This window comes from Manacus vitellinus, unplaced genomic scaffold (assembly GCF_001715985.3).
Source record: "Manacus vitellinus isolate BGI_N305 unplaced genomic scaffold, ASM171598v3 scaffold_52_pilon, whole genome shotgun sequence".
In the NCBI taxonomy this organism is placed as follows: Eukaryota; Metazoa; Chordata; class Aves; order Passeriformes; family Pipridae; genus Manacus; species Manacus vitellinus.
In genome coordinates, this window is record NW_021940628.1 from 1,592,095 (window position 1) to 1,605,690 (window position 13,596).

At 50.3% G+C, this 13,596-nt stretch overlaps 2 protein-coding genes across 2 annotated transcripts in view; one reads left to right on the forward strand and one right to left on the reverse strand.

The window, feature by feature from the left end:
* Positions 1 to 3,277, forward strand: part of PAQR7 (progestin and adipoQ receptor family member 7) — a 7,754-nt gene extending 4,477 nt beyond the window's left edge. The window contains 3 exon segments of the mRNA XM_029963035.1: positions 191 to 230; positions 409 to 544; positions 1,780 to 3,277. Of these exon segments, the coding sequence (XP_029818895.1) occupies positions 191 to 230; positions 409 to 544; positions 1,780 to 2,627 (1,024 nt within the window). The 3' untranslated portion in view covers positions 2,628 to 3,277.
* Positions 3,278 to 3,297: 20 nt separating this feature from the next.
* MTFR1L (mitochondrial fission regulator 1 like) lies at positions 3,298 to 13,202 on the reverse strand. The gene is made up of 6 exons (XM_018081303.2): positions 13,119 to 13,202; positions 11,698 to 11,802; positions 10,907 to 11,016; positions 9,844 to 10,055; positions 7,354 to 7,666; positions 3,298 to 4,270 (listed from the first exon to the last, which is right to left on the reverse strand). The coding sequence occupies exons 1-6, from the start codon at positions 13,182 to 13,184 to the stop codon at positions 4,165 to 4,167; spliced, it is 912 nt and encodes a 303-aa protein (XP_017936792.2). The 5' UTR covers positions 13,185 to 13,202; the 3' UTR covers positions 3,298 to 4,164.
* Between the last annotated feature and the right edge of the window lie 394 nt (positions 13,203 to 13,596).

Consider the following 13,596-nt stretch of genomic DNA (forward strand, 5'->3'; position numbering starts at 1 on the left):
ATATCTCCCAGGGCTGTCAGAGGATGATGCCAGACTCTCCTCCATGGTGCCCAGCGACAGGACAAGGAGCAATGGCCATAAACTAAAACACAACAAGTTCCACCTCAACACGAGGCAGAACTTCTTTCCATGGAGGTGGCAGAGCCTGGAACAGCTGCCCAGGGAGGGCTTGGAGTCTCCCTCTCTGCAGACATTCCAGACCCACCTGGTTCCTGTGTCACCTGCTCCAGGTGACCCTGCCTTGGGCTGGATGTCTCCAGAGGTCCTTTCCAACCCCAACAATTCTGTGATTTCCAACCCAAATGATTCTGTGTTGCTGTTTAGTGGAGATGGGAGCTCTGGAAGAAGGAGGAATTGTTTTTTTATATATTCATACATTCATTCTCCCTTGTTTCTTCCCCCCCCCAGCCTCTCACAGCCAAGCTAAAAGCACCCCCCCGAATTCTGGAGAGGAAACCCACCTCGGTGGGGCTCACACAGAGCAGAGCCCCCCAAACTCGCACCAAGCAAACCACCATCCCCACCTTCTTCAGCTCCCACACAGGTAAGGAGGGGAAGCAGTTCCAGGTGTTACAGCAAACCCATCTCACTGTATCTCTTGGCAGCTTTGCTGGGCAGGAAAGTGCATTTTCTAGGGCAGAGAGTAAAAGTTTGAACTCCCAGAATGGCTTTTATTGTGAGGGTTAATCCAAATGCAGGTGCAGCTGTTAATAGCTGTTAATGAAGGGCTGGACAAAGCCTTTTCTAAGGAATGCTGTGATTAATCCTAATGGAGCCAGTTCCCCCATCACAGGGGAACTGGAATATTTAAGCTAATTAAGCCAGCTCACAACCTCTGTGCTTCTGAGGCTGTTTTTTTTGTGTGTTGTGAAAAAACAGGGATTTTCCAGGGGTCTCAAGTTAACAGCTATGGAGAGAAATGAAACAGATGCAGAAAGCAGCAGAGCAGGGCTCTGGAGCTGTTTGTGTGTTGTGAGTTATGTAAGAGTTGGTTCATCAGCATTAAACTGGTTTAGAAATAAGCAGATGAGAGGAGGCATTACAGAAATTGCACAGGTTGGCAGAATTTCTGTGTTGTGACAGGGGTATTGATGGTTTTTGCTTTGGAGTCGTCATTCCTGCTCCTCCTGAACATGGTTTGTGCTTTCCTCTTTCTTCCCATTTGATTCCCCCCATTGATTGCATTCACCTACTCCCTGGGCGTGTCTGAATGTTCATCCAGAGTCCTGGAGGATTTAGGATGCTGGAAGGTTTTATTCTTTTAGCTTATCCTGAACTTAGGGGGAGCTGGTTTATGCTGAGAACTGGTATTGGGTTTTATGTTCAATGGTTTCAGAAGCAAATGTGGGGGCCTCGATGCCTCCATGGGACCACACAGGCACAGACAGAGTTTCACTGGGCAGTTTTGTGGTTTTTTATTTTAAGTGACTATTGAGCTGCTGCTTTTAAAGGGAATGTTAGAGGTGACCTGCCTGGAAAGCTGAGGGAGGAGCCAAAGGCTGGAGCAGCTGAAGATGCAGCTCTTGACCTCACTCGAGGGACTCTGATTGTTGTGAACCCCCCTCCAGAGCTTTGGGTGCTGTTCCAGCTCAGCCTCTGCAGCACAAATAGATTGTTGTGAGGTGGTGGCAGCACTGGGACAATCCTTAGGGATACACAAAGGAGAGAGCAAAGCCACGGGAGAGAGTGGCAGGTCTGAGTCGAGGAATGTGGGTAGTGACTAATCCTGAGGAATGTGTCTGCCAGCTCTGGCTTTAACCGATTTTGTGTTGCTTTCAGGTGAAAAAGACAAAGAAAACACCAGGCCGTCTCCTTTCACCCCAAATAAGGACAGTGAAGACACAGGTGTCCCTCTGGCTGCCTGCCCTGTGAAGATCTTGGCCTTGCCACAGATGAAAACAGCCCAGGATCAACCCTTTGGATCCGAGGAGGGGGTGCAGGTCACATCCCAGGGCTGGGCAGGGAAAGCACCTTTGCCAGACTCCTCGGAGCTACAAGTGGAGTCACAGAGCCAGGGCAAAGCCTCCTGTGGGGCAGGAGGGGACTCCTGGTGCTTCAGCTTCACCCAGGACTCGGAGGGCCCCCGGATCATCACTCACAGGAACAAATCCCAGTTATTTGCTGGAGAAACGGTTTCAGGAAGCAGCAGTGTCACATCAGACTGGGGGGTAACCAAACAGGAGGGCCAGGAGGTGAAGGCTGGACTCGATTTCCAACCAGGGCTTGGTGCAAAGCAGAGTAAGAAACCCCAGCAGTGGAGTAGTGTTAATTCTTTAACTGATTTTGCTGAGACTGAGAATATAAATCCTGTGCCAGGAGCCAGGCCCTGGGCTCCTGGGGGGGTTTGTTCATCCCCACAGAGCCCAGCGAGAGCTCAGCCCCTGAGAGAGCGTGGCCAGAACACAGCAGGGGCCAGGGTGGGCTGGGACAGCCCCTGCAGGGAGCTCTTCTGCCAGGACTCGGAGGGGAACAGGGTCATTGCTCACTGCAGGGACAGGGGCATTTCCCATGGGGACAGTTCCAGCTGTGCTGCCTCCAGCCAGCCCCGGGGGCAGCAGCTGGAGCTGTGCCCTGAGTTACTGTTCACACAGGATTCTGAAGGGAACAGGGTGATTAAACACTGGTGAGTGACCTCAGTGTCCTGTGTGGCCTCTTGTGCAGCAGGAAAGTGGGAGGGAGGAGTTGGAAGAAAGTTGTCAGAATTTGGGAAGTGAACCTGCTGTGTCTGTGTGCAGGGTATAACCAGCAGCCACAGGCAGCACCTCTCTGGTTTTTATTTTGCTTTAATACAAATAAAATGTTGAAGGAGTTTATTTATAAGGGGTTTGACTGCTTCCCTCAAGATCAGAGCCCATAGTACTGCCCCCTGTTCCTGTCCAGCCTGCACATGGAGCACATTCCCAGGAAATGGGACTCCTGGTGACAGCTCCATCTTCTCCACAGGCAGGTGTATCCCCACCAAATCCTTGGGCAGAGGAGCCTTATGGGGAGAGGGAGAAGGATCCCAGTGTTCAGGGGCTCTCAGGGTGCATCCAGGAGGGGAGGAGCTGTATCAACTCCCTATAAAACTCATTAAGCCTTCAATGCTCTTCCTGTTCTCTGCCATAAAAGCCTCCTCTCATTTTTTAAGGTGGGGATGATGATTTAATTTTTTTAAGGGCCAAGGGCCCTTGGTTAAGAAAATTAAGGTGGATTAAGAATAAAATCCTTGCCACCTGTGAGTCTGCTCAGCTGCAGCAGCCGAAATTCCACCCCCCCAACCACGAGTGCGTTAAATCATCTCGAGGACAACCATCATCTTATTAAGGCTCCATTTTATATAAAGGAAAAAAATCATACTTTAAATACAGCCATGAGGAACATTGCAGCGAAGGTGGGGCTGAAGGAAAAACTCTTCAGTGGGTGAGAGCTGCAGCCACAGCCAAGGCCAAACCCCTCCCCTGCTCTCGGGGGGGTGCCCGGCCCTTTGCATTGGTGCATCAATAAATAGACCTTTTGAACGCTAAATAAAATACAGGTTTGGAATACAAGGACTAGTAATGAAACATTAAGTTACTGGCAAGAAATTAAGGCCATTCTGTCATGCAACTGTGGGCTAATCTGTGAGTTAAACACCCAGGGCACACTAAATCCACTCCCGCCCCACCGAGGGGTTCGTTCCCTCCTGTCACTGGGAAAACGTCTTTTACCACTCTGATCCAAGACCTGGAAGCATTAATGAGCTTATTCTCAGCAGCTCTGTACCACACTCAGAACAAAGAACTGGAGGGCTTTGTCCTGCTTTGTACTGGAAATGGAAACTGGTTCTATCGTAACGAGGCCGTTGGAGGTTAATGCTTAATTTGGAACCTAAGGAAAAGTGTAGGTAAGAAAGAACGTCATCCAGCAGCACTCCAGAAGATCCTTATCAATAGTCAACATCAAAACACAGGTGGAAAAGAATTTCCATCTTCTTAAAAAGATTTGTTTGTTTGTTTTTTTCTTAAATATAACAACACATGGAAAACACATCAAATCCATAGGGTCTTTCCTAAGTGTCCAGTGCAGAAACCAGGTCTAATTAATAAAAGAGGCAAAAGGCTCAATCCTTAGGAAGGCAGCTACTGTGGAGAAAAATTCTGGGAGCATAACACTTTTGCTTACAAGAGTTGAATGACAGCGACATCATTTCTCCTTCAGGGCCAGATCTTCATCCTTCAGGGCAAATTTCCTTCTCAGAACTTCTGCAATAAGAACAGCCGGGTCTTCCTCCTTCATGGAAGGTCGGTTTCTACAGGGGAGACAAAAATCACTGTGCATTAGCACAGGCAAGTGCCCAAATTAATGATTAACAGCTCTGGGTAGATCTTCCAAGTGTTTTTTTTTTCTGCAGCCTTTGCCATCAGCTGTTGTCACAAGTGAAGGAGGTGCAAGAACAACATCACAGAACGACAAAAAGCAGCTGAAATTCAGCCCTTTCATGTTGGCTCAGAAAACCTGGAGCCTGTGTCGTGGCTCAAGGGGGATCCTGAAAAATCTCACCATCAAAGCTCTGGATAATTTTTACTCAGTTGTGCTAATAACAAGTAAGTAACCCAAAACTTGATCAATTATTTACAGCCTACAGCCCCTCAACACAAATCAGCAAGCAGTGAGGTGTCTGAGGTGAACTCCTGGGACTATATGCATTTTTTCATTAATTCTGCCACACAAGGGGTATATTATTTCCTATTTAAACATGGGTGATTACAGACATTTTAAAGCAGGGCTGGTACACATTTCCTTCCACTACATGAGTTTTTCTGCAGCATTCTAAGAGCAGTTTTCCTCCCTCAACAAGTTCACACAAGCAGCTCCTTTTAGAAGCAGATTATTTTTACAGGAAGCCAAACCCCAGCTCTTTTCCCTCAGGTGTCATGAATTGCTCACTGCAGTTTTGTTCACAACCTGTAATGATAATTTCAGAGCTTTTATTTTTTTTTCATAGCTGAAGCCCTCCCTTGCTCAGAAAACATTATGGGTGTTTTAAACATTCCTAAAAGAAAAAAAAAAAAAAATCCCCCTGGAGCATTTCCACCACAGACACTGGAACAGGCTGTAATTCAGATTTGCTGAAACAGGCACATTTCTGCAGGTTTCTCCCTTATTCCTGAAGCTTCCAAAGCTGTGTTTAAACACCAAGGCTGAGTTTAAGCACCAAGTCCTACACAGGAGCAGCAGAGAGGCATCAATGTAATTATCTCTTTAAGCATCTTCTGGTACTTTCATCCACTTAAAAGAGCACCTGACCCTGCTCAGGGTTCCCAGAGCTGCCCAGCAGAGCTGGGGGAGCTGCTCCACAACTGCACTGAGGGGTGTGTGAGGAATTAAATCTCACCAAGTCATGAACACCAGTGACTAACTGAATTTTTCCAATTCCATGCCACTCTTCAGACAGCTTCAATTAAGCTGTAATAACCCCAAAATGTCACTGCTGGATTCAGGAGAGTCAGAGGCTGAGACAGAGAAAGGGATGAGGGGAAAACGGTTCAGCTCCAGCAGGAAGCAGCCTTTCTGTCACAGCATTCCCTGGATAATCAGTCAAGGATCAAGGGAGAAGGGTCCTGCTGACCCCATCCTTCTGCCCACCTTGTCGAGGAGGGATCTGGCATCTCACCCCATCTCCTGTGACTTTAAACACAATTAAAGCCTTTCCTTGAGCACAAACCATCCTGTTGCCCTCCCAGGGAACAGCAGGATCAAACACCTTCATCCCTCAGGACTTCTCTCACACGTTCCATGGTGGAAATTCAAATTGTGGCCCTTTATGTCACAGCATTCCCTGTCACCCACACACTGTTTGTCACATCCTCCCCCCCAGCCCCTCGTGAATCTTGGACTCTGCAGGAGCCTTGTTGGCACATCCAGGCATGGATGAGAAGTGCCTTGGATTTCCCTGCCATAATCTGGATTTGTATGAGTTTTTTCCCCCCCTGAAGAATGCACATTTCCCCCAATTCCCCTGGCACAGACAGCAGCAGTTTCCCTGCCCTGAGAGCCTGAGGCTGACACAGCAGCCTGAACTGATTAGAAGAGTGATAATTGCATTGTTATAGGTGAATGTGCAGGTTTTGGTACAGGTAAAACACTCCTTGGCACAGCATGAAGTACCTGCAACACCAGAGTGACCATGAGAATGGGGCAGTTACAGTTCCCAAAAGCCAAACCCAAATCCCTGTTGAGTCAATGTGGCCAAGCCCCACAAACCCCAGGATTTTTCTCAGTTTTCCCTCCATTTGCCTAAAAATTCAATAATTCTGCTGTGCAACAGACTGAGACACACAGAATACAAGATTTCTCTTAATCCTCTCTCCATTTGCCTCATAAATCAATAATTGTGCAACAGACAGGAAGAAAGAAGAGGAGCAGTTCACCTGTGGCCCATGAATCCTCACCCCCAAGACACATGACAGGCATTTATATAAATCAATCAAATGTTTAAGCTCTGAGTCATATTCAACACTCAGGAAAACAAGAGGAAAGGGGTGAGTGATGGAGGTGTAACCCCCCCACGATGCTCTGGGTGGAAGCTGAACATGTTCCTCTCATGTGACTACACAATTTTCTCAGTGCTGAGGATTTAATTCCTTTTAAGCCCAATCAGGCAGAGAAATTGTGAAGAGCCATCACACAAACAGGTGTTATTTTTGGCCAGGAATCTCACACAACATGATGGCTGGGCTGAAAAATGTGTAGACTGAACTTCTTCACTGTGATTTCAGCCAGCCCCGAAGAAGGAACTTGCTCAGCTGGGCAGAATCTTGTCCCAGCCATGGAGCAGCTTCAGGAGTTCTCATGATCAATGTGTCAACTCGTCATGAGACAAGTGCAAACTCACCCTGCCCACGCTCAGGGCTGGGCCAGATGCACAGTCAGAGGAGCTGAGAAGCTCCACGTGTTAATTCCTGGCTGTGCCACGCTGGAAAGGCTGCTGAGCCTCCCAACTGCCTGGGAATGTCAGGTGGGCTGGCACCAGCCCCTGGAACACTGGTGGTGTGACCCTTCCTCACTCTGAAAGCTGCCAACACACACAGTCCTGGTTGGCATCTGGGCAAACACAGCTTTTTGCCAGGTGAAAAAGCTGCAACAGCCAAACATTGGGCTAATCAGTTTAAATCCCCCTCCACTGTTTCCTCTCGGGGTGGGTAAGCCAGAGTTAAAACAAAAAACCAGGAATGTGTTATCAAGTTCTGCTCTAAACAGGCATTTTTCCCTTCAAATCACAAATAAAGAAGCAGCACCAGCAGCAAGTGCAACGTCCAGTGTCCAGAAAACAACGATTTAACACCAAAACCAAAAGGAGATAAAATCAAAGGGAGCTCAGGAGGCACTTACAAGTCTTTGCTCTGCTTCATCCTGTGAATGTCTTTAAGAATTCCCATCATGTCTGCAAAACTGCTGGCCTTGGAAAGGGACACGGAGTCTTCCTCCTCAGGATCCTTTGGGTCTGGCTTGCAGCTCTCAGAGGCTGCAGAGCAGAGCAGGGAGACCGACGGGAGCTCGGGGCTTTCCAGCTCTGCCTCCTCCTCCGTGATATCGCTAATGACAAAGGAAGTGGTGGATTGGAAAGAGGGCCCAAAACAATGTAAAGGAGAAGATGCATTTGAACTCCCTGGAGATAATAAATCTGGTGTTAACTGAGCAGAAGCTGGAAAAGAAAACAACAGAGGTGGATAAACAAACTCACACCAAACCACGCGGGACAGTTTTACCCCAAATATAAATCAAGAGGCACCGTCGGCCTCTGCAAGAAAACAAACCCCTCAGAGTTCTCTGCTGCCCTCCACGGCCACTCTGCTTCCTTCTCCAGCACCTTTTATCCCACCAAGCCCCTGATGTATCTCTGTTCCTGCCCATCACCCCTCCAGTCCGAACCCAGCACAAGCCAGGTGATGTTTACTTTTCCTGGGTTTTTTTTACAAGTGTAAAAAGGAGGATCAGAGATTTTAGCTGCTGCTCAGGGTCACCCAGGGAGCTTGTGTCAGGAGTCAGGTCTTAATTGTCAATTTTTTTTCTCTTTTCCTCCACTGCCTTGAGAACTCCTGGCCTTTCTTTTCCTGCCAGGCTCCTTCCCCACATCCACGATGCCTGGTGGGAATGCAGAGCCTGCCCAGGAGCTCCAGGATTTCATACAGGGTGGTCACAACCACTCACCCTGTGACCTGCAGCTGCTCTGACCTGTTCTGCTTCCCATCAGCACAGTGCACAGCACCCACCTATTCCCACGGGGAGGATGGGATTTGTTTGGGAAGACGGGATTTATGTAAAACACAGTGAGGATAACAACAGCTACAGGAATTCCCAGTGTTCAGTGAACTAGGATTTGGCATTTCCTGTGTAAAACACCAAGGGAAACCAACCCAAAGCCAGGAACATGCCAAGGGCACATCTCCTTGGAAGAACCTTCAGGCACTGGAAACAAACTGTACCTCCAAGCACTGATGCCCTTGGCCTCGAGACAGTCATCAATTCCCAATTAAGGGATGTCTCTATCAGTAGGTAATAAAGCAGAGTGCACAGTATTTCTTTTTTTGACATCAATCTTTCCAAAATAAGCCTCCTAAGTGCTTATCTCCTGCATCAGATGAGGAGCTGCAGCAAAGGCTCTAAATCACTGCTCCTGCTATTGACTGAGAGTCGATCCGAGCTGTTCTCACACGTCAGGAGTGGGCAGGAGGAAGACAAAGGTATTAAATGATTAAATCGTTTTTCTCCCATCTGCATCTCTAATTCTCCCTCATTATTACCCTCCTTGAATTTAAACAGACTCTTCTAACCAACTGTAGAGCTGGGACAACACCGAGAAGGAGAAAAATCAGACTTTCTTTTTTTCAATTTCAATTTCTCTGCTCCTCAAAGAAGGATGAGGGCACACACAGCCTCTCTGGAGGGGACATCTGTGCTGCCTCGTTTTGTGCTCCTTCCCTGCATGGTTGAGGTTATTGTGCTTAAAATGTGGCACAATTTTTAAAGTAATGGGAAGAATTATAGGTCCTTCTTTTCCCCTGGAAAGCAGCCCTAACACAGCTGTCACCTGGCAAAATGTTCTGCATAAAAGAAACGCAGCTTTTAAGAAAAACTCTCTTCAGAAAGGACTGAATTCCTTTAGTCTGCAAAACTTCCCATATTTTTTGAGTTGGGAGATAAACTCTGCCTTTTGAATTCTCCACTCACAGACACCAAGGTATTTCTTTACTAGTCACACACTCTGAAGCAGCCACTGCTGCAGCAAGACTTGTAGAACCACCTGGATTTGTATCCTACCAAACAGTGTCACATTTTTAGGGCTGACTAAATGGGAAAAGCCACAAAAAGATGATAAGTATAAAGTCTTTCTCACAGTTCAGCTTTGAGGCTAAATCATGGCTTTTAACTGCATAAAATTTTAATAAAAAAAAAAAAAAAGGAAAGAAACCACTCCAGCAGAGATTTTCCCCCAGTACCTTTTTTTTTGCTTTGTTTTGCTACAGAAATGGCAAACAATTCTGTCATTTGCACAGAGACAAACACCAACACCTCCCTCCTACCCAAATCAAGGCAGAACCCTTGTGCTGATGGCCAGCTGGGAGCAGGAATGGCAAGAACACACTAATGTTCTCATGGAACGAGGTGCCTCCAAATGCAGCCACGAAGCAGGAATTGGGATTTCTTAAAAACGGGCTGGGATTCCTCCAGTGAAAGGCACAAAGCTCTAAACACAGACCCAGCCCTGAGCTGCCCCCAGAGCAGACATGGCTTGGCTGGGATGAATCTGGAGTGCACGGAGGAAATAACAGAGCTCAGCAGCTCAGCCTTCAAGAGGAACAAAGCTCATCATGGCCCTACCTGACTCTGCAGCGACTATCTTGGCGATCTGGCTCCGCAGGTGACTCAGCTCATCCTGGAGCTCCGTGGTCCGGCTCAGGGCTGGCAAGCCAGGCTTCTTCAGGGCCAGCAGCTTCTCCTCCTGCTTCCTCAGGTTGGGGACTGAGGCGTTGCGCTGGATCACGGTGAAGGGACTCGGCTTCCACTTGTGCTTCAGCGGGCGAGTGTCGCTCCTGGGGGACAAAAACCTGCTGGGCATTTACAGGGGCCAAACCCCTCTGTGACAACAATGCTGGGCTTCCACTGAGGGCAGCAGGAGCTTTTAACACAGTGAATTAACAAGGAACAGAAGAAGCTGTGGCTGCCCCATCCCTGAAAGTGTTCAAGGCCAGCTTGGACAGGCCTTGGAGCAAACCTGGTCTAGTGGAAGGTGTCCCTGCCCCTGGGGGCTGGAATGAGAGGGGCTTTAAGGTCCTTTCCAACCCAAACCAGTCTGGAACTCTGTGAAAGTCTGTCACAGAAATCACGACCCGGTGGCACAAGATGGGGTGAGAGGACTCAGGGACAAAAATCTGTGTGTGCTCACACGGTTTGAAGTCACCTTTCTCCTGGTGACTGTGTCCCCACGCTGGGGGCACATGGGAAATGTCACTCACCTCTGACTCCAAAGCCTGTTTTCTCTTTCACAAGACACCTGTCAGCACTGCCCTGCTCGAGGACAGAAGTTCCACTGGCCAGAACCAAACTCCCGAGGGCAGAACATTTCAGTCCTGTGAGAACTCAACTCTCCAACTTCCTAACCAGAAACCACCCCGGATCAGGGGGTTACTCTGCACAGATCAGCCAGTGAGTAAAACATGGCACGGCACAGACTCGTGGCACTTCCTACAGGAACTCTTCATGGGGTCCTTTGTAACTTTTTTTTACCCCCTTCTCTTGGGAAAAATGTCTTTCAACAGGCACCACATCAGAGCCTGTGAGGACTGGAAGTTGTGACCATTTGACCAATGCCTGGCCTGAGCTGTGCAAAACAAACCAGGGGATAAAAACAGGGACCTGCAGACAGGGAGAGAGAGGAACCAACCTGACTCTGGCATAGGTTTCCTCATCGTCTGCTGCGATCCACACAATGTCAGCCAAGGTGGGGACTGGGGGCACATCATTTAAATAGAGATCTGAAACACTTGGCAGAACCTGAAAAGAAGAAAATGCTGTTAAGGAGACGGGTGTTTCTGTCTCCTGAAGCCACCCAAAATGTGCTGCACAGGCTGGCAGAGCCCATCCCCTCAGCAGTAGAACAGCAGCTGCCTCTGTCAGATGTACAACAGCAACACCATCGGGTCTGGGAACTGCTGTGCTTCCCTGCCTTGGCTCCTGCATGTGTTCCTGGTGTGCTGGTGTGTGTCTGAGGCAGGAAGGGACACCTGATCCAGCCCAGACACTGCCAAGGCCACGTGCAACACTTTGCCACTACAAGTCCCAGGGCTGTCCTTGAGCTCCAGCAGTGACGTCAGTGCCTCCACAAACCCTGTCTGGCTGTTTAGGAAACAGGCCCAGAGGGCACCAGGCCTGTTGGAGGTCGAACAACAAAGCACTGAGTCAGCAGCTCCACAGTTTCCATCCCCTGCAGCTGGTTAAACCTGCTCCTCAGGCACTGTCTGAGGAGGGATTTCCTCAAGTTGCCAAGGATCGCTTTCCAAGAACAGAATCAAGGATAAAAAGAAATTAAAGAAAAAATAAAAATCTTAAAATTAACTGTACTGCAACAAGTTTTGTGGCTACAACCCTGTGGGTGTGCAGTGACAAAGAGCATCTCGAGGCACTGCCTTGCCCTGCAGCTCCCACAGCCACCCCCAAACCCCACGAGCCACTTACCTCGAAGGTGGCTCTGGGACAGGGTTTCAGAGGGAGGTTTGACCCGATCATCCTGACCACGCTGCGTGCTGAGCCATGGGGCTTGTTCTGCCAGATGGGGATTGTCTGCAAGACAAAGAATTAGTACCTCAGGTCTGCTGCCCTCCTCGAAATTTATTAAACTGAAAATTCTCCTAAACTGTCAAGAGTCTGATCTCTATTTGTTCAGTGATACTTTTAATTTGTAACTAAGGGCCCCATTCCATAAAACTGTGTTTCAGCTTCACATACATGAAGTCATATGATACAGGAGCATTTTGAACACTGCTGTAGCACTTTCAAACTAAAACCACTCAGTAACAGGCACTGAGTGACAAATGAAAACTTGGCAAAAGGAGGAAAACAGTGGCACATCATGGGCCCAGAAGGAAAATAAGATCAAATAAAGACTTATTTAAAGGGACACTCTTGCCTTCACATAATCTACGAGCAGCACTGGTAAGTTGCTCAGAGCAGTTGTGGGGTCTCCTTCCCTGGAGAGATTCACCTGGACATGATCCTGAGGAACTTGCTCTAGGAGACCCTGCCTGAGCAGGAAGGGTTGGACCAGGTGACCTCCAGTGGTCTCTTCCAACCCGACCCCTTCTGGGACTCTGGGATAAGACTGAACATTTCTTTGGTGACAGCAAAGTGACAAAGCTATTCCACACCTCTCCCAACCAAGGGCCATGGAGAACAGCCTTGGTGGGTGTTTTCAGAGACAGCAAATGTTTCAGTGATCTCTGGACACTGAACTGGACACAAAAGGTGAAGTTCTCTTCCCCCTGCCCATTTTACGCTGTCACAGGCTCCTGTGCCAGGAGGCAGCACAGGGCTCTGGACAGCAAATACCACCAGGACAAACGGGAATCCAAACAGGTTTTATTGCTCGGGCCACAACACACCCATTAATTCAGTGATTGACGGAGCCCAGGCAGTCACTGTGCAGTCAGTGACACTGCACTGAGCTCTGTGCAGCCAGATCCCAAACTCCCAGTGTGTGTTTTAAACTGCATCTCTGAGCTGGGGGTGCAGGGGGTGCAGTGAGTGCCGGGACTGATCTCTGGCAGGGGGCTGGTGCTGGGGAGGGTGTTGGGGCAGTTGCTGGAGGCAAGTGCTGGGGCAGTTTGCCAGGGTGGATGCCGGGGCTGGTGGCCCGAGCTGGTGCCGGGGGCAGTTCCCAGGGCAGTTCCCAGGGCAGTGCTGGGGCCGGTGCCAGGGGCTGGGGGAAGGTGCCGGGGCAGGCCCTGGGGCAGTTGTCGGGGCAGTGGCCGGGAACAGCTGCCGGGGGCTGGTTCCAGGGAAAGGCGCCGGTGGCAGATGCCGGGGGCGGCTGCCGAGGGCAGGTGCTGGGGGTCAGTTCCCGGGGCCAATTCCCGGTGTCCCGGCCCCGTTTCACTTACGGCCTCCGCGTCCATGTCCGCGGCCGGGGCGGGCTCAGCGCTGGCTCCTGCGCTGCCGGGGCTCATCGTACCCGCTCCCCCGCGTCTCACTGCAACAACACACCCCGAGGGCTGCCGGGAGCGCCGGGGCGGCCCCAGCGCCGGCTCCCCCCGCCCCCGGTGCCCGCGCTCCGGCGCCCCCGCCCTGGGGCGTGGGCGCGGCCGGCCCCGCTCCCCGCGCCGGCCCCGCCCTCGGCGCATCCCCGGAACAGAACCCGCCCTCGCCCTTCCGGGGCGCCAGCGCAGGCGCCGGGATCCCGGATCGGGAACGGGGGATCGGGATCGGGGCGGGATCGGGGATCGTGGATCGGGGATGCGGATCGGGACCGGGATCGGGAGGTGGCCGGGAGGGGGTCCCGGTGCGGGGCGACAAGCGCTGGGATCCCCCCGGTGCGGGCTCAGCCCGACCCCCTCCCCGCTCCCCCGCAAGCCCCGCCGA

Coding starts and splice junctions, on each gene's coding strand:
- MTFR1L (XM_018081303.2), bottom strand. CDS start 13,184: ATGAGCCCCGGCAGCGCAGGAGCCAGCGCTGAGCCCGCCCCGGCCGCG. Junction 11,803..13,118: donor CGGACATGGACGCGGAGGCC/GTAAGTGAAACG, acceptor TTTGTCTTGCAG/ACAATCCCCATCTGGCAGAA. Junction 7,667..9,843: donor GATAGTCGCTGCAGAGTCAG/GTAGGGCCATGA, acceptor TTTCTTTTCCAG/CTTCTGCTCAGTTAACACCA.